This window comes from Geospiza fortis, unplaced genomic scaffold (assembly GCF_000277835.1).
Source record: "Geospiza fortis unplaced genomic scaffold, GeoFor_1.0 scaffold732, whole genome shotgun sequence".
NCBI lineage: Eukaryota > Metazoa > Chordata > Aves > Passeriformes > Thraupidae > Geospiza > Geospiza fortis.
In genome coordinates this window covers 717935-745581 of record NW_005054477.1, presented here as the reverse complement: position 1 = coordinate 745581, position 27647 = coordinate 717935, and the positions used below count along the sequence as shown (strand labels likewise).

The 27647-nt window shown below is 36.6% G+C and overlaps 1 protein-coding gene across 1 annotated transcript in view; it reads right to left on the bottom strand.

The window, feature by feature from the left end:
- PCLO (piccolo presynaptic cytomatrix protein) overlaps positions 1 to 27647 on the bottom strand; it is a 347313-nt gene that overhangs the window by 293394 nt on the left and 26272 nt on the right. Inside the window, exons 5-6 of the mRNA XM_031063010.1 lie at positions 22177 to 23431; positions 9485 to 10879 (exon numbers count right to left, since the gene is read on the bottom strand). Coding sequence (XP_030918870.1) covers positions 9485 to 10879; positions 22177 to 23431 — 2650 coding nt within the window. The remainder of the gene's footprint in view (positions 1 to 9484; positions 10880 to 22176; positions 23432 to 27647) is intronic.

Genomic DNA, 27647 nt, shown 5'->3' with positions numbered 1-27647 from the left:
GCCAGAGGTAGAATATGTTTAAACTTTACTGTTTTAGTCAATTTTCAGTGTCAGACTGACCTTTGAGGAAAAAAAAAAAAAAAAAAATTAGTGCACATTTCAAAACAAATCTAATTAAGAAATAACAGGTATTTCAAACACTCCAGTCTTTTTCCTACTGTAATTCAAAAGCAAGAAGAGAGCATCTGAAGTTGGGTATGTGCCCAGGCTGGTTCTCTTGTACAATGTCAAAGTTCAATGTTTCAGTGAAAATTGCCATGGAATAGATGTGGGTAAATCACATTTATGTGGACATTTAAGAGTTGGTGTGTTGGTTTGGGGGAGGATGAGGAACAAGCATATTTGACAGCTTACCTAGACAGTAAAGGACCTAACATCCTGCTCTAAATGTACAAAAATATAGATGCTAACTAGTATCCTGAAGACAGTAGCTAAGAGTTTGTCAGCAATCAGAAAGAAATACATCTTTTTCCTCTTATATAAAAGGAAAGATACAAAACTTAACATCACTTAACAAAGTGGAACTCCAAAAAAAAATCAGATATTTGTATTGACATATAATGGTGAGGATCAGAGTTATGTCAACATCTTCAGCAATTATGAGAATGCCATTGCAAAACCAAACAAAAAAACATCACAACAGTATACTCCTTTTGGATGCCAGGAAATTGGTCAGAAATCCCTCCAAAAAATTAAAATATTATAAATACATCTCCAGTCTTTAGCACAATTATTGAGGTAACTACAAAAAGTAACTGAAAAAGTTACTTGCATTAAAAGAGTATGCATAAGGACAAGATTTCATATGTTCAATTTCTAATCTCTGTACATGACAGCTGGACCATTTCCAATGTGAAGGCTGTTTGCTAAGGAAAAAAGGAAGAAAAACAAAAATAAAACACAACAACAACAAAGAAATTTACTAACCTAGAAATACTAAAAACAGAAGACCACCAGATGGTCTTTCAGTCTTGTCCTTAGAAGCCTAAGTTACCTCACTGTCTGAGTAATTTCATTAACCTCCAAAACACAGATGGAAAACTAATACACCTCATCATTCTTGTCAGTGATTGTTCTGGTCTAACACAACTACTCTTACTTTTTCGTTTTTTCTAGTGATGCAAAAATATATATTTTTCCCCCTTTCCCCCCAGTTCAACAGCATTTTGTGTAAATTTCAGCCAGAACAGTCCAGCAGCAGCTAATCCCCCTCCTCAACATCAGCCTGTGACCTCCTGTTTCAAATGCTGCTGGACAGCATCTCCAGCAGCTTACAGGAATGAATCTAATCGCCTTTCCACTACTACATAATGGCTTAGGTTCCCCTCAGCCTCCATCCTTACTCTTAGTAATACTGCAGAAATCAATTTAATAGATAAATAACATTCAATGTAAAGTCACATTTGTTCTCATTCTGGTCTGCTGAACTACATGTTTTTCAGCAAAATAAAAATAATTACTGACCACTGTCTCTTTAAACGACACAATCTTTTCATTTACTCAGGGAGAAACATTAACGTGTAGAATACAAACAGAAATCAGGTAAACGCCCCCTCTTGCTCATTTCATCTTTTCCTTTACATCTGAAATTTTATTTTTCCAGCTGGCCACACATCTTGCAAACAGTTAAAATTAGTTGCAAAATTACTTTGATTACACTCATGCCAACCCATTAAGTCTAAAATCACCCCACAGTAGTGGCAAACAAGGGATTTTATAGAATTTCTTTGTGGGAAGTGTTGACCTTTCTGTACTAATATGCTGCTGTGGTGTGACAACATTTGGCTTTTGGTCAGCAGAAACATGACATGAATTTTTAACATATGCAGGAATTGGAACTTAACCTTGTTCTTCAAGAAATGAGACCACAAAATGTATGCAAATATTTAAATTGACAGTACATTGTCTCCTCAAAATTTTACTAAATACTACAACATCTATCAGACCTACTACAGTCAATCACAGTGACAAATATTCAGGGAAAAATATCCTGGTTTCAGATATTTAAAATACTCTCATATTTTTCAAAATGCTATTATAGCATTTTTTCCTTAGAAGAGCATCAGCTCTTCATCGTCCTAGCAAATTTTAAATAATTTCATTTGAAGCTCCCCTCTATTAGGGAATCTATCAGAACACCAAAACTATGTGAGGTTTCTTACAAAAAGCTAAATGCTTTATATTTTTATGGTCACACAAGTTATGACAGTGTCAATGTGATCAGATAGCATATAATGCCTTAACTGGGCACTAAAAAACCCAAAAAATCAAGGCACTTAACATACAGTACATTTTGCCTGTTTGCTTAAGAAAATCTGGAAGTGGATCACTGGGTCCTATATTGACATTAACTGAAACTCACAGAAATATTTAAAGTCTCTAAAGTAAGCATTTTTGTTTCTTAATAAAGCATGAACAAAAATGTATTATGCTGTAATGGAATAGGAAAACATGAAATACCTTTATCTCAATAAATACTCTTTCAATTACTATTATAAAGTTGAGTAGAAAAATTCAAAAAGTTGATACCAGCTTAGCTTTCAAAGGACTTCTTCCTCATTCAATAATGGGACATCAACCAAATTTCTAATGAAGTAACAGAGAAGAAAATCACCTGGCTCAAGGCCAGGTCAGTAATTTTCCTGATAATCTGTTTTACATTTTTGACTCCAGCTTGACTGTCTCTAATACACTAGTCTATAAACTATCTGCACAGGAGAAAAATAAACCACACACCAAAATCAGCACTGAAAGCTCTGCATTAATCACTCACCTAAGCATTTTATCTTCCAGAAATGCAAAGGCATCTAAGATGGAATAAATGTATATAAGTAAAGAATTCATTGCAAATTAATTCCAAGTGGATGAAAAATAGCCAGATAGACAGGAGCTGTGTGCCAGCAGCAGTGCTGCTGTAGACGTCCCTTTGGATTTCACACCAGCAGAGGCCATTACCAACATTAATAAAAGCCATCTGGCCTTACATGGCTTTATGTCTATATCTCACTGTTGGTTTCAATGGAGTACTTTGTTCAGAGCAGTAATTTGGAAACTTTTCGAGACCAGAATAAAGGAAACAAATAGCAGGCAATTAATCATGGTAATAGTCCTTCCAAAGGTCACACTATTACTTCGAGCAATGAGACCAATCTTCACTCTTTGAATTTAATTTCAGGGGGAAAAAACAAAACCTAATTTTATGGTCATAAATACTGGAAAGGAAAATCAACAAGAATGCAATCTTGTAACTCATGCCTTGACTAATAACCACAGAGATCTCAGATGCTTTGCTTTCAAATATCGTCCCAAAATCACATTCAGCAATAAACATCAAAACCTGACTGCCAAAAAAATGAAACTGCATTAGTGTATAATTTGCTCTGGACCAAGCAGCCCCACTGAACTGCAAGACACCTGTTCAGAGAAAGTTGTGAGAAAGTAAGGATGTTTTCATTTCCCTCTACAGTGATGGGGAATTCAAACAAAACCATCACAGGACATCTACTGAATAGGTTATTTGGATGCAGTGGTTTACTTTGTTGAACCTTGAGTGCAGAATCGTGGGGTCTTAGAGGAAATTGGGAGACAAGAAGCTTGGCTGTACCATGGCAGCAACAGGCTTGAGATGACAATGAGAATCCTGAAGTCACGTGTCTATTTGCAGGTCTGTATTTTGCATATAATTCCATTGAAGAAGAAATAAACTTGGTAAACCACCACCACATCACACTTGACCATGATCAATCTTTATTCTTGTAATTAATTATTAAAGTGGCTGTAGCTGGTATGCTTAATGTCAAGCAGTACTGCCTCTGGTTGAACTATTCTCGAAGACACACCAAAATCAGATCCCACTAGAGGTTTCCATGCCTGGACTTCAAAGGAGTTTAAACAGAAGCTAGGCACTGCCCAAAAGGAACAGCTCAAGTCATGTGCAGAAGACAAGACTTCAGGCCTCTGTAAAATCATCAGGTCAAATCAGGGTTTTTTGGAACAGGTTTAGCTGAGGCATCAGAGAAGGACATGATCTCCTAACATCCTTACAAGTATCTGTTTGTCTTTAAGCATTTTAATACCTCTGCAAATGTGAAACACCAACATCTAACTTTGTTGAAGAAGCTTAAGCTCTTCAACCTTATTTCAAAAGTGAATTCAGGCATTAAATTTTTTAAAAAAATATTTATCTGTGTTCAATTTTGACTAAATCATCCATCAAAGAGTCATTCCATATTAGCCCTTCTATTCTGTATATATACACAATATGTGTGCTTTATAGGAAAAATGGAAGAGGTGAGTCATTCTGCTATGAAAAATATTTCCATTTCAATATTTTTGTCTGTCATGCATATTGAGTAAGTTAAAAAGAAAAGTAAGATACCTAATTAGGAGTGAGATTAATTTCATTCTGACAGTCAAGAAACACAGTGGGGTTTTTATCATCTAACATGCACTCTGTTTTTCAATGCCAGATTTTATCTTTCAAAGTAAAAATTAGCAGTAGTTTTAATATTTTCTCTATTATAAAGAATTATCATTTAATGGATAAATGTTCAGGAGTACATTGTGTTAGCCTATTATGTTCTGTATTATTTAGTTACTTTATTAAACAGTAATAGCATTCACTTTCTTACAATCAAAATTTTAAAAGGTTCTTTAAGGGGAGAGGGAAGAAGCAGAGAAGATAAATTATGCAACTGAAAGGAGTGATTGTTTTCTCTTTGTCTCTTTAATGCAAATTCTTCTTCACTATGTTTCCCAGACACCATCTGTTTCCCAAACAACTCATCACCAAACATAAAAGAGAAGATAGGAGTTTCTTATAGGAGCTAAACCTGCCAGTTTGCAGAGCAGTCTGAGCTTTTTCAAGCAGGAAATACATGACAGTACAGAGCTGTTAATTAATTAAAGATAGGCAATGGGTGTCACCTCAGATGGTGCAGCACACTATTTTAGGGATTTTCAGCAGAATAATACATGGATTATTACTTTTTAATGCTGCTGCACACTGTTTTAAAAAGTCCAAAGCACATTTGGGCATTTAACAGCAGGGTTTGATTCACTTAGATAAGGTTTGGGAGTTTTTAAAAATTATTTTTTAAAGCCTGCTTTTGAAGCTTGAGTATTAGGGCACACTTCTCAGGCCCTCAGTCCATTTAAAATATCAGTGAAGTCTTGGAAAAACAGAATCTAGCAGAATTATTTACACTGGTTGCTCATCCACCCTTTCTGCAGGATTTTGGGAGGACGTAGAAAAACCCAAGATGTATCCAGGTACATGACACCATGCCACCACCCTTCATCTCCAGAGAGGCTTATATCAGTTCGAAAATGCTATTTACTGCTACTTCTAGAAGTTCACACTGGAAGAGCAAGGTACCAATTTTTCACCTGGTTATGATATGGAGTTTAATGATGGCATTGTGCTTACTTTAAAAAAAATCATTTAAATTTTTTATTTTCTGTCTCTCCATAGTCTGTGGGAACAAGAAAAATTATTTAGTTAAGTCTAATAAGTAGGAGTGGTAAAATGAGCTACCAGAAAAACACTTAAATTCTTTTGGCAAGTTATACAACTATTTAAAAAACAGAGACATATAAGAATATAGATTGGACTGAAACCATCAAGCTTTATAGATTCCTGTCATCATATCCACAAAGGCAAATTTCATACAGAATACATGTGGCATAATAAACATATTAAGAAATATCACTCTAAAATTGTTTATATTATGTATTCTGATCATATCTATAACAGATTATATCTTTTTCAAACAACAAATCCTTACCAAGTCAGAGATATGATGTCTCTTCTCCCCTTCCCCAGTTCTCCCTGTCCTTCAGCATCATTCCAAACTTTTCTCTCCTTTCTGTAGCCCCAGTAATTTATTTCACACATGGAGCATTCTTTACTTCCCAGTGCATTTCCAGGTAATTTTATAGCTATCAGTAGACTGAAAAGTGCTCCTGTTGTTCTCCTGGTGGTTCTATTAGATTAAATCCATTAGCATGGTCACATATACACACTTCACATTTTCAACTCTTTCTGTTCATAACGTGATTCTATTAAGATGTTATCCTTCATATTGCCCACAGAGAATCTAAAAATCTGGATGATCTTATTTTTCCTTAGTTTAGTTTTTAAACCATCTTTGTTTTTACATTTTATTACTGCATTAATTTATCACAGGTTTTACATTCCTGACCTCAACATATTTAATTACATTATAGACAACCATCTCTGCTTCTGCTCAATATTCCGAACAGTTCACTGAGTTTTAAATGCACAAAATGGTCGTTGCCACACATTTCATTTCTGGCTTCAGCAGTTGTGATCTTGTGCTTTGTTACTAAAAATAGAGCTGCTTCCAACTACCTGAGCTGGAAAGCTAATTACAGAGCTGGTAAACAGTTCTCCTCCCCATTGAGCAAATGGCAGAATAAGGAGTCTGCTAATGCACTAGGGCTCCCATGGTCCTGTGGGTCTCTGAAATCTATCAAGTGTCATTTATTTAATCATTTGTGGCTGTTTTCATCACGGATAAATTACCATTTAAGTAAATAACTGTATGACTGTTGTAGCAACAAAACAGGGAGAAAAAGAACAATCAGCTCATTTTAAGAAAATGTATTCTGGCCTAATTCTCTGCTTGCACAAATCAAAACAATTTCACTGAAGTAAATAGCATATTGTTGGTTTTGACTAGGTAAGAGTCTAGTTATATTTTCTGCAGTAGAGGGGTTATTAGAGGACTGACTGTTTGCAGCAGCTTAAAGACTTTTTTCATAGTTATTTCTGTCACATACAGGCAAGAACAAACAACTGCCACTGTAAGAAAGCACTTTCTTCCCTTAAAAGTACTCTCAGCCCTGTCTGCAGTACAGCAGCACATTGGCTGGAAAAAATTCCCTGCTGAGAGATCTTAAGGTAGAAGTGCCCATGGGGTTTAGATGCTCCTCTGCATTTGACAATGAAACACTGGTTTCCCTGTTCCATTGGACTGATCCTTATCATGTAGCCTAATAAAAAGCTTTGTTGGCAACAAGAGTTCAGCCATCACTCAGTCAATAAAACTCCACTCATTTTCAGCTATTACTGAGGGAACAAAATGTAGACAACACATAAGCAACTGTCAGAATAACTGTGATACAGCTGCAGGCCCAAAGCAAAACTAAGATTATATTTAAGATGCAGTATGTTTGTTCATCCAAAATCACTTCTGGGGCCAAGATAGCATATAGCTTCTGGAATTACATTTTTTTTTATCTGAATGCACAGTATAGGAATAAAAGAATTAGGTAGAAAACCACCAGAAAGATCAATTTTAAAAAACATTTCTATTTCTCCTTCCTAACTCCCAAAGAAAGAGACAAGTAAATAAAACCTCCAAGACAGTACTGAACACATTAGAAGAATTTGGTGGACAAAAAGAGTATGCAAGTGAGCATAAGCTATTTGTTCATCATCATGATTCTGTCATGTAAAAGGTATATACTATATACTGTGCATCCAGGGACAGAATTGCTATCTGACCATAAATACACTATTTACACAGCACATTGGGAGATGAAACTATGAGCTCCCTGTTCTGTCTGTCCAATCTTTATGAAAAGGAAAATCAGGATGCTCTCAGCCAATCAAACCACCTCCTATTGTGAAGGAAAAGTACATTGCTACTTTCTAGCAAAAGTAAGTAGGAAAAAGAAGGCAAGACAGAAAATGTGGACAGAGGTGGAAATGTGCAGTACAAGGAAGAAGAATGTGCAAGCAGGAGCAAAAAGAGAAACATAGAAAGGCATGAGGAAGTCAGACTAAGGAAAAGCATTCATATTTCAAGCTCTGGATATTCTAAAGAGCAGAAACAGAGGGAATCATCTAAAAAACAGAAATGGAAAAACAGAAACAGAGTATCAGCCTTTTCATCTTAACCAGAAGAAACCAAGGTAATGTGTCTGCACACCACAAGGCAGTCCCATACCATCACAACTAAGCCAACGCTGAAGAAGACAAGTCATGCACCAGGACTTGAGTAGCTGTCATTTGAGCAATGTTTCACCAGAAATGACACACCTTGTTTCCATGGTACTCTGTGTATGCACACTAGAGAGCCCATGGAGAAAGTCATAAGCATTTTTCACAATTAAATTCATATAATTGTGTGTGTGTGTATTCCCAGACTTGGATAATGATGGAGTGTGTGTGTTTGATGGTATTGAGTGCATAAACAATGTTAAAAATCAACTGAACCCCAATTTTCAATCCCTGATCAATCTTCTTCCTGCAGTTTCAGACATTTCTTTCTGACCTAAATGACCCCAAATGCATTAGACAACATATTCATGTGTTAGATAAAATGTGCTTATTATATTAGGAAAAAGACCTCTCAAATGATAGTATATTCCAGAAAATAATACACAAAGAAAGGCATATGCAAACATCATAAGCAATATTTTCCCTGTAATGTGCTTTTTCTTCCCACATTTATTCTCACCTTAAGAGAGAGATATGATATCCTTTAACCCTGGCAGTCATTTTTCATTTATTCATTCAAATTTCAAAGACAGAACACCAACTTCCACAGTCCTCATGTGCTGCACAGACCAACTTAAACACTTCAACTGCTCACAAGTATTTTCAGTTGGTCTGTTTCTGTTGAATTAAATTTGACACATTCATAGGGCAAATAAGATGTGCCTCCACCTTTCCATTAAGCTAGTATAAAGTTTCCAATCCCCTTGTCAAAAAAAAATTACATGGAGAAAGGAAAGATGAAAACATGCAATGCAAGGAAACTGTTGAAAATAAGTTGTGTAATTCTTTTAAATATGAGTAGCTGTCTCAGGCAATCAAAAAAAAGCACTTTCAAAGTGACAGTCTTTAACAAATTAAGTAACTTTGTGAGCCTTGTATTGTTCTTGCCAAAAAATTACATCTTTCACCACACAGATATCACTCAAACTTCAACCTTCCCAATGAATGCATCAGCATATGCAAAGACTCCAGAGTCAGAATGACATTTATAGAATAAATTTATCATGTATTAACAGGAGGGAAGGGCAATAACTAAGCATTAACACATTTCTTCATTCAATAGTTTTTTGGATCAGAGGCACTGGTTAAAGAAGTGCACATTAGGAGACAACACTGAAGTATAAGAAAAAGCTTATAACAGACAAAATACAGTAGTTTGCTGTGTCATAGTAGCACCACTTTCAAAGGAGCTCATGACCACATCTACTTATGTCTCAAAGCCCTAGCAACCACCTCGACCAGACCTCCTTAATAAGCCAAAAATTCATCAGTGCGATCTGACAAGTGACAAAGTTTCATACAACACAAATACTTAATTTTAGAAGACTTCAGATGATGAAATGCTCAATAAAATTTCTTAGCAATTCAAAAGCTAAAAACCAGCTATTTATGTCTCCACATCACAGGGAACCTGTAAGTAGGAATACAGGGTAAATATAGACTCCATCACCTTACCTCAGCTATGTGCGGCATTGGGTTAAATCCACAGAGATTGCACACAACTTTCTTGCACTCAGTACAGGTGTTAAAGTTGGGGGGATCCTTAGAACCAATATTTAGTGCAGTTTTACAAAGGGGACAAGACATTTCAGGTTGGCTAGCTTTCTCTGGTTCTGACAGCCCATCAGGTTTCTTAGCTTCAGCAGCTTGAGGCTTGCTATCTTTAGCCAAACCAGGTTTCTTTTCTAAATCAGATCCTTTAGTTAAAACACTATCCACTTTCGATGGCTCTGATTTTTCAGGAGGCTTCACTTCTTTCTTTACAGGAACAGCTTTTGGAAGAGGCTGAGCCTGAGCAGCCTCTTTGGGGGCTGCTTGAGGGGCTGGAGGCTGTGGTGGAGGCTGGGGCTGCTTCGCTGCAGGAGCAGGCGGAGGGGGGCCTGATGGCTGAGAGCCTGTCTGACCTGCTGTGGAAATTAAATTTGAGGCCTGGCTGAAGAATGAAGCTCCAAATCCAAAGAGTTTCCCAGTAACTGTTTCCTGTGGTGTTGTAGGCTGAGGCTTAGGGGCATCAGTGATGCCTCCCAGGTTAAGGCTGAAGCGCCTTGATTGCTCTGGAGTTTTCTGAGGTGGCTGGGGCTGAGGTGCCTGCTGTGCTGGCACTGGCTTGGCTCCTGCCCCTGCCTGTGGGCCCTTGGGAGCTGGTTTTGTATCAGGCTTTGGAGCTGCTTTTGTTGGTAACTTTTTAGGATCATCTTTTGTTTGCGTTGGCTCAACAGGTTTTTGAGCTTTAGCATCTGGTCTCGCCCCAGGCTGAGATGCAAGCTTGGGATCTGACTTCTGCCTGGACACTTGTGGAACAGGTTTGGAATCTGGTTTATCCCCAGCTGGATGTGTGTCCTGGGATGGCTTTGCAAGCTCAGGCTTTGGGGAGTCTGTCACTTTCTGTTGAGTTGGCGGTCTGGGGCCTGCCAAATCCTGCTTCTGCTCTGGTGCTACAGAGGTAGATACAGCGTCTGCTGTGGGCTTCTGTACGCTGGGCTGTTTTTGCTTATCTTCAGCCTGTGTTGGCTTGACTTGATCAGATTTTGGAGTGGCATCTATTTGCTGGGAAATTTCAGTGGGTTCTGCACGGGGTTGTTTTGATTTTACAGGAGGAGACCCAGGCAAGGGTGTTTGCTTTTTTTGTGGAGGAAGTTTTTTTGAATCTGCTGACTGTGAAGGATCAGGTTTTGGAGTTACATCTTTCTTTTGAACAGGCTGGGGCTGGGGAGATGGTTTAGCTGTTGAAGGTGGAATGGGTGTCTTCTTTTTGGGTGCAAGTGGCTGTGGCCCAGGACCATGACCTGGTCCTAGGTCACCTCCTAACGTTCTTTGCATCTGGCAGTTTAAACAGAGCCATTCGCTGATCTGAAAAAAAGAAAAAGACAATTATAAATAAGACAAAGTTAATAAAATAAACATAATAATAAGCTATTCTAATATAGGACTTGCTCCAATATCTTAAATTTATGTGTAAAAAGGGAGAAACACCACTAATAATGTTATGCAATTAACATGCACAGCTGATTATTTTCATTCTTCTCCACATCGCTGTGAGTCAAGCTATCACTGAGCCCATGATTCTAATGGCTTCACATTCAGTTTACACACAGCTGAATACTGGAGGATAAAAACCCATCAGAATGAAAAAAATGCATTGGAATTTCATGGGACCCAGTGATTCATTTACAGCAATGATTTGCCAGAATAATGACAAATACTGCTAAAATAGTTTAACACATCAAGTCTGCTGACGGAAAACAATAATCAGAATTATTAAAACACAGTAAATGCATAATTATCTTTAAGCATACATCTATCAAGCTCTTAATGCAGCTTATGCTTTTGGTAATGGTTTAAATTACAGAGCACAGGTATTGGCAGTACATATGTATCCAATGAATTAGCCACAGAGGTGTGTAAATGGTATAACACAGACTTATGAATTACCACCAATTTCAGGGGGCAAGTGTTCATCTAAAATCAGTGATGAGCTTTTCCTGAGCCCTGATGGTATTTCAAGAGCCATAATTAGGTTTCCCAACTCCTTTGATATTAGAAGTTTCTAGGGTAATTATTGTATACAACAGGGCCCTCTCGTCACACAGAGGAGAAGCAATAATACAAATAACGTATTTACTCATATTTCTCATCAATTATAGTACCTCACAACTTTAAAACATTTTTTTATCATTCCCAAGCAGTGTTACATGAGAGGGAAACCATATTTCTGATAAGCCCAGCTTCCCCATCTGAGAAAGGATCAAATTGCCTAAAACATGTGGTCACGTGCTACTTTCCACACTTTCCATCACAAGCAGAAACATTATAGGCAGCAAAAATGCCATTCAATATGGTACAGAGTCTCATGGGCCTCCACCTGCAAGCAGATATTTAAGCAGGTCACCTTTATCTCTTCTCCTATTTTTTAGTCTTTGTGTGAAAATCAGAGTGCCAGCTACAGCACTTGCACACACCACAGTAACAGAGGGAACGGCAAGTGAAGAACACACAACAGAAGTCTCTTTTCCCTTAAGGGTGAAGATTCCTGAATGCTGTTTCTCACTCAGGACTTGATGGTCTTAGAGATCTTTTACAACATAAATGATTCTGTGATGCTATGAAATCTCTACTATTCACCATGGAACAAATCTAGAGGCACTTCATGCAAAGAAGGATTTTGTCTGCATAATATCACAGCTCACTGGAAGAAAGGAGCTCTGATATCATGGATATCAGAATCCATCATGGATATCATGAATTCATTACTTTGGTGTGCATTGCCAGCCTTGTGTTTTTGTAGCAGCAAAAATTAAGAGTTGGATGCAGCTCCCTAAAACAGGGAGCTATTGAATTATTCTGATAAACATGGTATAAACACACACTCTGGAGTATAAGTTCACTATTACTAACAGCTTCACAAAGCAATGACAAATTTTGGCCTCAGCTGTAAAGTTCCATTCATAATGAGGCTGCACTTATCTTCCACTTTCAGTGCAATTTTTTTAGATTGTTTAAACAATTCTCTGTTCTACTTGCAAACCATATAACAAATGATTGCTAAAAAGTGAAAACAACTGAAAAAAACCTGGAACACATGTTTAAAGTCTGCTTTGAAATATGAAAGGAATTAAGTTCAGACCTGTACAGAGGACTTGAGCAAGGATTACATTTAGCTTAACTCCCATTTTGTTTGCTTAATGATCACTTGCCTTACCTGATTTTAGATATTAGTAACATAATTTAATTAGATACATACTAATACCATTTCTGGATTAATCCTTAAGGGTTTTCTAGGGCTTAAGTGTAATCAAAGACCAGGCTGTCACAGTTGTCTGGCTTTGGCAAAGTAACTAAGATTTCTTATATTAGGGAGGTTGGCTCTGCTCTACAGTCGAGAAAGACAAGATCCTGTGAGGAGTTTTTTAATGGACCTAAGCAAGGAATGGCTTTTCCCCCTATTCAAAGGATTCCTACAGATATTTGGAAAACTTGTTTTCCATAGGGATTCACTGCTTCTGCTTCTTTTTACACCATGGCAATTACAGGTGCCTACCTGTCCTCATTCAGCCTCCAGGAAATCTAAATTTAAGTCACTATGACACCTTCAAGGCCTCAAATGAAATAGCTGTAGAGTTGGTGGGGCTATAAAATGAGTCATTTTAATAATTCTTCTATTTAAGGTGCCCAGATTCAAATTGCACTTAAAAGCATTTAGGTTTGTCTTCAACCTGAAGCTTGTCCAGTCTGATTCTCTTATCTACTCGGAGTCCAAACAACCATTACTTTTATGCTACAGATTTAAAAACAATCTGGTGCACAAGACAAAACCTTAACCCTCACCCACTAATTTTTTTCCTTATTATTATTAAAAAAATTATATTCATATAGACACGTATGTGCATTCTTGGTATGAAACTGAAGCCTCCAAAACCAAAACCAAATTTGCAAATCCTACAGCTGAACTTTAAAATGAAAAATGTACAAAGTTTCACTTCACTGTATTATTTTTTACATCTTTCTGGTTTAAACATAAAATTCCTCCTATGCACTTTAGTAGGAGGAATTAAGTGCCAAAATGCTCAAGTCATTTTAGGTTACACACATCTTCAAACAAATGTAAAACTGCACAAACTATAGTCGTGTGATTGGAACAGCAGGAGTTCAAAATGAAATGTGCTATGTGATATAGTTTCCTATCAAACACTTGCCTGTTTTTTCTACCAGAATTACAGAGATTTTCCATAAATTTTGACAGGAATGGGCTTCCATTAAATACAGACGCTCTTACACACTATTACAGATGAAGTAAAACTTAGTGCTGCTGCAGATAAGTTAAATACAAATGTTTCTCTATCCTTAAGGGTGTTCCTGGGCAGAAGTTCCGTGACCTCCTAGTTTCTTTCTCCACATTTCTAATATCATTATGTGGGATTAAAAATTAGCAAAAGTTTCCAGAGGAACTTCCGAGCTTTCACTGTTCCTGTTTGTGACAGAGATTCTTTGATGCTGAGAAACCCAAGCTGTCTGGTTTTTACACCAATATATAGGGGTGGGAGTTGGGTCTTATTTCTAGAAGAAATCTGTGAGTGATTTTCTTCATTCTTAGACCCATGCCAATAAGTGCCATAACTAGGACAGTAAACCGGACAGATTCCATGCAGCATTTTTGTTCAGACTTCAACTCCTGAGCAAAGAAAACTGCTGCTTTGTTTTCTAACTGTTGTAGAAATTATATGCCCTCAGAACAACAAAAAAATAATTAAAATGTATTTTATATATTCATTAATCATAGCATCAACTCTTCTAGTTTGAAGTACCAAATGAATTTATTTGTTATTTTACTAACAACATCCATGGAGAATTAATTTGAAGAAAATTATAACACTACATTTCATTGATTATGAGAGCATAAAGAAAGGCAAGCTAACAGTTGACACCAGTAACAAATGGCAACTATAGTTCAGTCCTTCTCCCTATCCCAAACAAAGCCAACACAGTTGAAGGCAATCCATCCTTTCTTCAAAAATGGTTGAGATTTGTTCTAACAACACAGACTCATTAAAAGCAAAAGGAAAGCTGTCACCAAGTGCATTGCCTAGCATGCTTAATTTTTATCCCTGCAGATGATGTAGGGGAGGAAGAGAATCTATCTTGATTCTATGATTCCAGAAGTACATGAGAAATAAATTTTGACTTGCAGATTGCACACATTTCATACAAAAATTACTGGCACACTATGTGAATGTGGCTCTCAGAAGCCATGCTAACAGTCCTTGTGCAGAGCAGAGATACACTCCAAGTGTATGGGTCTCATTCTCATTTAGAACAGTCATTTGCTGCTATACAAAGAAACTTAAAATATACATAAAATATTAACATCCCTTTACATTACCATAGGTATGTAAAATGGACTTTGCTGACACTGCTCAGCTCCAAAGCTTTATTGACAAAGTCAGCTTCTGGTTTGAAAACACATTAACTTGGTTGGTCCCTGACAATTTTAAAGAGCAATGATGAATCCAGATTTGGCTCTTAGCAGACATTTTTGCCAAGATGACAAGAGAAACATGAAAAATAAAGTGTTCAAGCACATGATTTGATGCAGCTTCATGTAGTGTGGTGGAATAGTCTAAGACAAGAAGCTAAATCAGAAAATTCTGTTATGAAAAAAAAACCAACTACCACAAACCAAATTAAATTGGTACATCAACATACAAGTTAAAATGTCTTCCAAAGAAGCTTGTGCAATCCTGGAGACAAAGTTTTTTCTTCTACACCATTCTTTTATGAATAAGTTCTCAGCTACTCAAAGTAATTACACAAAACCAAACATTTAACAATTGTACACAGTATGCAACTGATCCTAATTTCAGGCAAATACATCATCACTACAAAATACATATTTACTTTCCTTTCAGGTATATGATGAGTTTGCCAGAGAACAGTGACTCAAGATGTTAACAAACACGACATTAGATTCTAGTCAGCAGCATGGTCCATGGGTATCCTTCCACAAACCACAGCAATGGTTACAAGCTCTGTAGCTTGGTGCTAAACCAATGCTGGTGCAAACTTTGTAAATAGACATATTGAAAAACCATTTCTAAATGTTACTTAGCTGTTCTAAAGCTACTGAACACTACAGAATTAATTATATTATGCAGTTATCACAATCTTAAAACATACTCCACTACTCTACTTAAATTACCAATACAAAAATCTATAGTTTGCATATGAATTATGAATGTTTGGGGAACTATTATTTTATAGCTTACATAATTAGAATCATAAAGCAAAATAATGAACACAACTTTTGAATTTTTTTTTGAATGTCAGTATCTCAGGATATCAAGAAACTAATTTTTTATAGCCAAGGACATGATTAAGCTGCCGCATGCACATAGCAAGGAAAAAGACATTTAAACACAGCTCAATGCACTGCATCATGCAGTAATGCAACAAATGCTCATTGCTTTCGTCAACTGCACTGAGATTTAATATTCCAGAAACATGAATGATTGACAAAAATCTAACTGCACATCAAGAGAGTGGCGAAGAAAAGGTTAACAAAGTTCATCTGAGCTGCACTGAGCGAATCATGGAAAGGATTAAGCTGTCTGGTGAGAGCAGGGCTGGGCTGTGCTGCCTGCCCAGTGGCTGCCCAGCAAACACCATCCCACATCACATGGCCTCACATAGTAGTAAATTACAGTTGCTGAGCAACAGCAATACTGGCACAGATGGCTGACTGCAGTTGACATCTTTAGCTATGCAGATTAATTTATTATTTACTTGTGTTAAAAACTGTACAGGCCAGCTTTCTGGACTAATGAGAAAACACTCCAGCATATTGTAGAATATTGCTCAATTAAATTATTGGGACACTATTCCCCATACAGAGGGGTTTTGCCTCTATGTTTTGCCCCTTATGTAAAGAGAAAAAAAAATGAAAAAACCACAAGGCATCACTGCTATTTCTACATCTAATCCTTAAAGTAAAGCAGAACTGTAGGCACACAGCCTTCCTCTAAGACAGAAACAATGTGGGAGTTTGTTTAAGAATATTCCATGGAGAGAAACAGTATCCTGTACTTCCATAACCCTTCTACTTGAGGATCTTTACAATTTTCCCAAATGTCTGTGCAGAAGCTATGGCTAGGGGCAGAACTACAGGACCTATACTAGCTTAATTTCATCACAAAAATTGTGAATAATCCCCATTTGTATAGAAATTGCAGTGTTAGTAACACTGGAAGGTCCCAAGTACTCTTTGTACTACAGCAAATATTTCACACTTTTATGCCTTTAAAATGGCAACTAAACAAGTCTTGTTTGCATCTGTTCTCTGATCAATTTGAACCTAGACTAAAGTCCACCAGTTTTACACAACTCTTCCCACTTCATTTCAACACAGTTGAGAGCTGGTTTGAATAACTGCTTTGAAAAATGTTTAAAAGTCTTTGAATTTGCTGGAGTTTTTTTAAACTCATTTCTATACAACTTATGATGGCTATAACAGCTGATAAGTATATTTAGGTCTTTGATTTTTTTTTCTATTTTTTTCTGCTTTACTTATATAACCTTATATCCACCCCACCAAGTTCACATAGGGTGTACAAACTCAAAGCTATTTTCCCTGATATCAAAACATTTAAGACTTTATTGCATGTCACTACCCACAGTGATGGCAGTTTTATTCTCGTTTATGTATCATTTCCAGTCCAAGCTGTATTTTGGTTCCCATGTACTATTACAACACAGCAGGGTCTAGACTGCAAGACACAGGGAATACTTCAATCAACAGCTTCCTTTACTGTCCTGTAATCAACAAAGATTTAATAGAGTAATTTCTATTAATTTTATTATAAGTATAAGCAAAACTTACCTGAATTCACAAGAATTATATTCATCTTCCTTATTTTAAATTATTAGATATTGTTCTCCCTATACAACCTAATAATAATGAAAATAACAAAAATTAATGCCTTTCTGACTGTTTCAATTCTGTTTAGTTACTGATCCTACTTCATGCCCAAGTATGTTTAGGATTTTATGCAGGATTTTAACAAAAAAAAATTAATTTAAAAAAAATAAAGACTTGAGCTAAAATATTATATTTTTAAATCAAATCTTGTGATAAGATTGTAAATATAAAGAGAGGCAGAAAGAAAGCAAAAAAAAATCAAGGCAATAATATGTAGTACAATTGATATGGAAAATTTCTATCCTATCAAAAAAAAGTTTAAAAAATAGACATACCCTCCCCAACAAAAATTTACAATAACAACAAAAAGGAAAATATTTGAGACTCAGTTAAAAATTTTTCATGTTGAATTGAAAGATAAATGTGCAATCCAGCAAAAAATTCCACTTGATTAGAAACCATACACTACACTTTGAGCTATCCAGCTGTTTGGGGTTTCTGATTCCTCCTCTTGGAATTTTTATGCCTCCTCTTTTTTCCATTAGGAATAAGTCAGCTTTGGTATAGACACATTATTTGGAAAAAAACCTCAGAAACCATAAAATATTTTTAAGAATTCACTTTATCTCTGCCCAGAAGAACTTTTGGCAAGTAAAAAAATCCTGCATCAATACACAGCTTCCCATTATCTGAATGTACGATTTTCATTAAGTATCTATCTATAAAATTATACCTGGCCTCAAGATTAATTTCAAATGTTCTCTTTAAAGAACACCAGAACAATGGATGAAACATTATCTAATGTATATAAAATTCATGTAGAATAATCCCTCCTCAAAAAGCCCCTAGAGGACAGGTATCCACACATGCACAAATACACACCCCAGGTGGGCTCCAGGAGCAGAGCCCACACACAGCCAAGGGTCCAACATTAACAGCTCTCACACTCCATTTGATCATCAGCTTTACAGATGACCATCATAAGGAATATAATGACTTTGTTATTACCCTTTAAACCCTTGCTCAGTCTGCTTTGCCTGCATCTTCCAATAACTAGTTCACAGGGAATGAAAATTTACTCCAGCTGCTGAGCATATGCGCTAATTTAGATTTAACTATAGCAGTTTGTGATTTTTGCCTTTTTTCCTCAAGATGCCTATGTTCATTTTCAGAAAGCCTACTCCTACTTGAATGCTCTAATGGGCTGAATCTTTTTCTGGGAACTGCTGCTTTCTGTTGCTAATGGCTCATGGGAGTGGGTTTGGGAAAATAAAATGGTAAAAAAATTACAAAAATAAGTCACCACGTAGTAAAAAACACACTTCCTACAAGGTTCTGATGTACATGAAAGGCAAATGCAATAGAGTACCAGTCCTCAAACCTGCTTATATAATTTTTTCCATTACTTTATGCAACTGTTGCTAGGCAGTCATGTGCCATGGTGATGAGTGGAGTATGAATACCTAGACAGATTAAAGGAGACATATGTTACTGAACACTTATGTATGATGCCTTTTCTCTCCAGACTGCTGTACAAAAGCAAGACACCAACCATCCTTCTTCCCCAAGAGCACTGCAGTGTCAGATGGTTCAGAGAAACAGTTCAAGGGGTCTGACCCTGTGGCAATACAGGTATCACTTTCTGCTCTTAGTTACAGAATTCTCTCTAGTGAGTTAAAACAGACAGAGTGCATGTACTACTGAATTTTAAATAGAGGTTTAAATTAATAAAATGAATTAATTTTTTTATCTGCATTTTATAATGGTTTTACAATGTATGCAATCTACTTCCTAAGCCAGTTTTAAAGCCTATAAAATTCTTTTCAGGATCAGCTAGAAGTATAGAACACAGAAATTTAGAAATATCTACATTGGAAAAATGATTCACTTGATTAGTTTTGGAGACTGAGCTGCCATTTGAGAAACTTGTAAGGAGGGTGTCTTAGGAAAGCAATTCCAGAAGCTGCACAAAGGGAAAATTTTAGGGAACAAAAGTCAATTTTTTTTTCTGAATCAATGCCTTCCACTCCCCACATCCAATCTGAAATTATTGCTTCCCCATAAGTAATGTGTTTAACATAAGCAATGAAATCTGTAGCTATATAGAACATAGGAAAAGCACAATGTAGGACTCCAGAATCATGAAACATGACCAAAAAAATAGCAAGGAATGCTAAAGTAAAGTAGTAAAGCCAGTAGATGCATGGGTAAGACACAGAATTTCGGTCAATAATACTTAGGAGAAGTTAAAATACAAGAAGTGAAAAGAAAAAAATTGCACCATAAGCAAGAAAACTGACAGCCAAGTCACAAACCATAATCTTCCTGATAGCTGGGAAGAAGTGGGTGAAGTACTGTAAAAGGAATCAGGAACTTTTGTTAATAAGCTAAATACTTAAAGGAATCAGAAAGTAGAAGGAAAATTTGATAACTCAAGTGAGAATCTTGGCAGCTGAAATAAGTGATTTTTTTGTCTGCGCCAGAGCAGGTTCTATTAACTTTGATCCCAATGTTCAGTAATAAAGTCAGGTGTGATTTTTGTCACACTTCAATGGCAGACTGGAGCAGGACACCCACAATGAAGTTTCAGCAAGACAGCTGGTGGTGCAAAGCTGAGCAAATGAGAAAAGCCTGAGTGGGAGTCAGGAGATTGGAACTAATAGCTGAATAAATTAGATGTCCAATACCTTCATTTTCTGAAATGATTTTATCACTAAATAAATGCATATCCTGTGTTTATTTCAATGTCTAATATGAAATTCAAATTTGCTTTTACATATGTATGCAATCAGTTAGTCTTAAATGCAGCTGTATTTATTGTCTAAAAGTCCTGAATTTCACACTTACTGAGTACCCACTTCAAAAACTAGTAGCTATTCACAGAATTTCCAAATACTTGGAAATCTTCTTACATAAACTCTCTCTCAAAACCTGTTTCATTTGAACATGCCAAAGTTGTTGACCAATTCCATAGGATATCTGGAGCTTTCAAAGGAAGACAAACTTGGGGCTTCAAGAGACTCCAAGAGCACACTACAGACATGAACAACTCAGCACTCACAAATAAATGTAAGAAGTTCTGGCCTAAAAACACTGGCAGGATTTGAAGACAAAGGTTTGCAATAAAACTTCCTTGTTGACTTTAATATCAATATGTCACATTTCTCGCCTGTTATATATATATATATATTTTACACCAACAGTCCACAATGACCTTTCCTCATGTAGACCCTGAAATATTGACACTTGGTTAGTTGCAGATGCTCTGAAGTTGCTGCACATAGGTGTTCAGGTCACTCCTTTTCCAGTCCAGGCTTCAGTGCCAGCTAACTCAATTCTCAGTTTCCCTAAACTCAAATAAGACATTAACACTCCTAAACCAAGCAAAGTGCTACCAGTGGTTACTGCTATTATTCTTTCAGTCTTAAATTTGCAATTTTAACAAAAAAAAATCCAAAAATATCATATTTCTGGGTGCAAAAAGTCTGCTGTTTGTTACCAGGCAGCCACAAATAAACATGTGGTGGAAAGAAAACCAGCTGCTAACAATGGCCTTAAATCATTGTGATACTGAGTACACAGGTTGCCCAGAAAGGCTGTCAGGCCTTAAAGATATTCTTAAAGATATTCTTAAAGATATTCAACACTGGCTAAACCTGCTTTAGATGACACAACTTTGAGCAGAAGTTTAGACTACACCATATCCAGAGCACCTTTCCAGCTCCTGAAATTCTTGGATTTAATTTTAAATATACAGGTATTATTTATCAGGTTCAAAATACAGTAGTAGTCTGTACTTCTTCCTGTGTTCATCTCAGATCAGCTAAATTAATACCACAGCAAAAAAAAAAAAAAAAAAAGTTTTCCAAATATCCCTTCTGATTATCATTAGTTAACCTTTGGTGCCAGGTCCACTCTGTTTGAATTTCCATAAATTGATAAAAGTGTTGGTACTGAAAACAAACTCCAATTACTTTGCAAATTTAAAAGTAGCATATCAGGATGTACAAGAAGCTGAGCAAACAGTCACATAAAGCCTTATTCCCATGCAGAGCAATAAAGGATATGTATAAGCAATAAATCAAGCTACCACAAACATCAGGTTAAAATAAATTCATTTGAAGTCCTAATATTGCTTTCTATCCAATTTTTATGTTATAGAATTACAGCAAGAATGGTAATCAAGGTTAGAAATAGTCCACAGAGACCTTAACATCCCACAAGAATGAAATAACCCACGTAGCACCAAGTCAAACTCATGACTCAGGCTTTCAACTAACACAACTGAACACTGACACAGTTGTAAAGAAAATCCACTCCACATCCTTTCCTATGTCACACACTGGAGCTATGAAAACTGGTTTTTTTTAGCAAGTTCTTACAGTAGAAAATATTATTTATCTATAAATGTATTTGCACAGGAGTATCGTGGTCAGATTATAAACATAGACAGCAGCTGATTAAAAACAATCAAAATGAGACAAACGTCACACTGAGGTTTCTCCTCTTTTTATACGAGGAGATAACACATTTCTAAATCTATATGAGCAGAGAACCATTACCTTCGTTTTTTTTCTCCAGTTTCACCCTGTTTTACTCATAAGCAGTTATCTGAAACAGCATAAATTTTTTCCTGACCTTGTTAAATTATCATGATGATATATGTAGTACATCTGATGTTTCAACACAGCAAAGGCAAACTGAATTCTTAGTGAACATCAGTTTGAAAATTACTCACCTCTGTGATATGAGGATTAGGATTGAATCCACACAGGCTGCAGACTACAGTGTGACACTGGGTGCACGTGTTGTAGTTGGCCTTTTCAGGAGTGTGCAGCAGCAGCTCGGTGGTTGTACAAAGAGGGCAGAAGGTTTTCTTTGGGGCAGACTCAGCGGGTTGACTTGCACCAGCTTGCATTTGCTGTGGGGGCTTTTCAGGCCCTGGTTGCTGGCCAGGGTGTTTTGTAGGTCCTGCTGGTTGTGCTGGGGCTTTTGTGGGCCCTGCAGTCTGAGAAGGTGGTTTCGTGGGCCCTGCCTGGGGTGGCACTTGTTTTACAAGCCCCGTTTGCTGTGGAGGTGGCTTCCCAGATCCAGGCTGAGGTGGTTGTTTTGCAGGTCCTGTTTGCTGAGCAGATGGCTTTTCAGGTCCAGGTTGCTGAGAAGGCTGTTTTGGAGGCCCTGTCTGCTGGGGAGATGGCTTGACAGGACCTCCTTGCCGTGCAGGCTGCTGTGATGGTTGTTTGGCAGGTCCTGGCTGCTGCGGTGATGGTTTTGTGGGAGGTGCTGTTTGGGACGTCACTTTAGTGCTGTCTGGTTGCTGTGGGGATGGTTTTGTTGGGCCTGATGAAGGTTTTGCGGAAGTTTGCTGTTGAGTGGGTTTTGTTGGTTCTGATGGTTGTGGCTGGGATTTCTGTGGTCCTCGTGGCTGGGGTGGTTGTTTCGCTTGCTCTTGCTTAGCATCTGCTGGCTGGCCATGGCCTGGTTTCTGAACTTGCTTTGGTCCCCCAGGCTGCTGCTGCTGCGGCACTGGCTTGGAAGACTCAGTTTGTTGGACAGTAGGTCTGGCAGGTCCTTGTTGTTGAACAGCTGGCTTTGGAGACTGTGGTTGAGCTGGATGTTTCGCAGGACTCCTCTGCTCCTCAGGTTTCCCTTGCTCTTTTGGGGCAGCTTTTTGTTTCCTACTGACTTCTTCATGAGCTGTATCTGAATCCGATATCAAATCAAAAGGATTGAATTTGTTCACAACTGAAGTGACTGCACTCAATGGATTGGCTTCTGAGAGAAAACTGGGCATCATACTTGGCTTCTGATCTTCTTTGAAATCAGTCCTGGACTTTGATTCTCGTAGACTGAGAGTAGAAGGGCTCCGTCCAGGTGCCCGTTGTTCTGTCTTCAGCACATCTACTGTTCTGCTTTTACTTAAACCTGGTGGTCCTGGATCTGGAGGCTTACCTGGTTGTCTGGGATGGCGGCTTGTATCAAGTTCAGGATGTCTGCAAAGAAAAAATGTAATAAGATTAAAATAATGCATGGTACAATAAAAATGAGATAAAATAAGATGTATCAGTAGCCCTGGAAGTCCACTGGTAGCACTGTGAAGTTTCTCAGTGCTTAAGCATTTTCAAGACCAAGGCTTATAACAAGGTGCATGTAAAAAGTATTTAAATAATCACTATTCTCTAAAGGCTTATACAAGTATTCAGTCATAGATTGTTTTATTTTTTAGAAAATAATCTAATACAACAATATTTAACGAGATATCCTTTTTTTTTAGAATTCTCAAGAGATCAAAGCTAGAATTTCCTATTATATCTATATACAAATTATTAACTCTCCACCCTGCTCCTCGGGATATAAAAGACAGGGAGACAGAAGACTAGAAGAAAGAGAGGTGTCAAAATTAGCAGATCAAAGCACAGCCATACAAAAAAAAAAAAAAAGCACAATGCAATATGCATATGTACTTGTTTTCTGGATACTTGTACAAAATTTGGATCTATTTACAATTCAATATGCAGCAGTGATTTAAACCCCTAAAATTCATGTATGTTAAAGAATATTCTTCATAAAAGTATTCTTCTTTGTAAAGTATTTATTTTGGCACCCATCCACTCACAGACCAGATGAGTTCTCCACCAAATAAAACAGATTTCAGCTCACAGTTAGCCCTGAACCTTTTTTTTTCTTCTTTGCAAAGAGCTACCATACTCCTTCTCAACATCATCTGAACAATTCACACTGAGCAGTATTAAAAAGAACTCCACCACATTACATTAGAGAATTGGGAAAAATCCATGCAACAATATTTTGCTGTATGTTCATACAGGAGAAAATGAAACTAAGAATGCAGGAACCCAAATCAAGATCATGGCTTTATATATGGCACAGTATTTCACTTGTTGCTAAACTTGGCTGTAGCACAGGAAATAATATTGTTACTCAACAATATAATAATATTGTTGCATTGCTGCCAATGCTCAGGGATGTAATAAAATATTCTATTCAGTGCTACCACTGAGCTTCTGTTGGAAGATACGGGGTTCTGTTCTGTGTCATAGAAATGTTGCAAATATAAAATTTTCACTTTTTTACTTTGCGAGAACCAGTCAGCTGTGATCTTGTTTGCCAGACAGGACATTTTTTCTTGGGTATTCATGAGCAAAAGAAACAACCACTTATTAGATTTAACTGCATTCCTTGACTAATAAATAAATAAATGCACAATTTAAAGAGTTTTTTTTCAGAAGTCTGCAGAACCATCTACAGTAGCCACATTAAAATATGTATTTTGCATTGTTAAAATCACTACAAGTTTAGCAGTATTTCTGATTAGTCTTTAGTTTCCATTACGTGGCTAGCAATGGCAATACAAAAGGACAAAGCTAAGTGCTTGACTTTTCTGTGTAATTCTCACAATGCAGGATTTCTCATAATCTTGTATCTATCTTTTTCTGTTAATTAAAAATTTCCTCAAGCAATACTTGTTAAGGACAAACTATTCCCAGATTTCCACAATTCCATTTATCTTTTCCCATTCCTATAGGCTTATTGACCACAATATTTTGAAGCTTAGGACCCTAATGTGCAACTCACTGAAGTGAGCAGGTGTTTTTCCACTGGCATCAGTCAACGTTGACTAATTCATAAAGAGGATAGTTCAGAAAATCCCAAAGATAATCTAATTCTTTCAAATATTTGGCATTTTTGCTTATCAAAAGAGAAGTTTTATATTGTTGAGTTTTAATTTTTTTTTTGTTAGGGTTGGGATTAAATGTGTTAGATGGTATTTTTTGTTTGGACTTAGATGTTTATTAGTTTTTATTTATGTTACAGTTTTTCAAACTGAGTTTCACAGTATTTTACTCTAACAAACTAAAAAAAATGGAACCATATCTCTCTCTCTATAAGGTTTCTTAAGGATAAGCTCTTTAATTAAGAACTGACACTTAAATTATTTTTATTTTTAACTCAATAACTATCTGTGGCCTGCAATGCAGATTTTTTATCTAATTATACAATATTACTCAAACTTATGAAGAAGAAGGTGAAGAAGGACAAGCTTCTGCTCTGAAACCTTTATTTTGTTTTATAGATATCACTATATTCTAAAACTTTAAAGTTTTCTACTATGTGATATTATACACTTCTATTCAAACTACACACTCATAATCCTAGTTCTATTATTTAATTTTGGAAGTTTTCTCTACGGCCTCAGGTCAAATGTAGTGTTTTCTTGAGGGTCAGCGCCTGTCAGCCCAGATAGTCAAAAATTCCCAGTAACTAGGGTTCCAACATTATATTCTGATCAGCAACTAGGGAGGTCTACCTGCAGTTCTGTTTCTCGTTATTTAGATAAGCACTCTAGGTTTATCTGAAGAGGCACTGCTTACCATACAAAAACATTTCAACTAGCCTATTAGCAACTAGTCTATTTCAACTAGTCTATTAGCCTGGTACACATCCAGCATTCATGTTTGTAAATGTTCAAACTCTTGGAAGGCTTCATTCAACAATAAGAGTGAAAAGGGAGGGGGGAAGAAAAAAATAACAGTGCTATTGAAATTCAGGTCCAGAAATAGGGTACCACGCCAATGCCCAAACCTTACAACGTGAAGGTAGAACAGAAGTGGGGCGAGGGGGGAATCCCAAACAAAAACCAAAGCAAAAAAAACCCAACCATTTTTAAAAATTCAACTTGGAAATTAGCAAGAAAAGTAACTGGATTGGAGTGGAATTTTGCTCCAGCTTCCATTTTTATCAAATAATGTGTTCCATAAATTTCCACCTGATAAGATATCAGGTTTTGAAATGAGATCAAACCCCATGAATCTAGGAAATAAACTCAGGTGATTTTCTTCAAGGCTATAGGTATATTCTGAAGAGCTGACTTGTCTTGCCTTTGCACATACCAATGTTTCTAAGCAATGGAGACAGCGCGTGATTAACTAGTGGAAGAAAAAGCCTTGAAAGGACAAGCTTCTTGAGAAATGCTACTTCTGTCAAAAGCCAGGACTTGTTCCATTTAGATTGAGGTACCTGAGTTGAAGTCTTCTTTTCCATAACCATTTTACAACCAACTACAAACTGATATTGAAAAATTTTAATTGAACTGGAGAATCAGAAACCTCAAACTAAATCTCGACAAGAATTTGACAAGAATTTTCTAGCTTTCAAATCTTTTGAATCATGAAAAAGCCTTCAAACCAGACCCAACATACAAAATAATCTAGTTCTTCCTCACATAATGCTTTTCTTTGTGCTGCTATGTTTCCTCTCACTTTGGTCTTGACTCATGGAACTCATCTTTATTCATTTACATATTAGAGCTCAATCAAAGCTTACTTTGGAGTAAGCAGAGATTTAACAAAAGGACTATTGGTCCAGTTCTTCAATTCCATAACTACAAGCACCTGTTAAGAAGGCATGTCTTTTCCCCATTCATCAGTATTAATAGTTTCAAAGATAAATGCAGTAACAATGCAAGTCAAAGGTATCATATCTGCAGAAAATATATGTATGAATTTATGCATCCTCCAGTGGCTAAATTTTTTTTAAATATATATTTCTTCTAGAAAATATACCATAAATATGCTTCAGAAGTGCAACACTCAGCAAGACTTAGCATTTCTTATCAAAATGCTGCAAAATTTATTTTATTTATATCTATTGTGACCAACTTATTGAACTGGGGAAAAAAATGACCAAAAAACCCAAGCAGCTGTATTAGATGGTCATATATTCAGCTGGCCATCTAATCCTTTCAGATATAGTGTAATTCCTCAGGAAGTGAACACTGGCACAGTTACAGAGTCACTTGATGAAGCTAGAACAAATGGAACTTGCTTACAAATTGACGCTGCTTGTTTCAGATAAATTTCCCAACCATGAATTTTCTGAAGATAGAAAATTGAAATTGGATAGAAAGATTTCCACAGATCCTAAACATCTCACTGGAACCTTGAGAACGAAGCTTTCATTTTTTTTTTTAATAATAGGACAATTATTAGACAGTTCACTTTAGGTGCGCTAGATCTAAATGCTTATATTAAAATTCACAAGACTTAAAAGCTCAAAGCCTACAGAAGTTCTAGAATGTACAGCATTCATTTTAAGGTGGTAAAGGTGCAACTATGTTACGTGGCACATATATTACTTACTACTAAAGAGCCTGTATTTGCAAAAAAATATTACCTCAGGATATCAGCAATC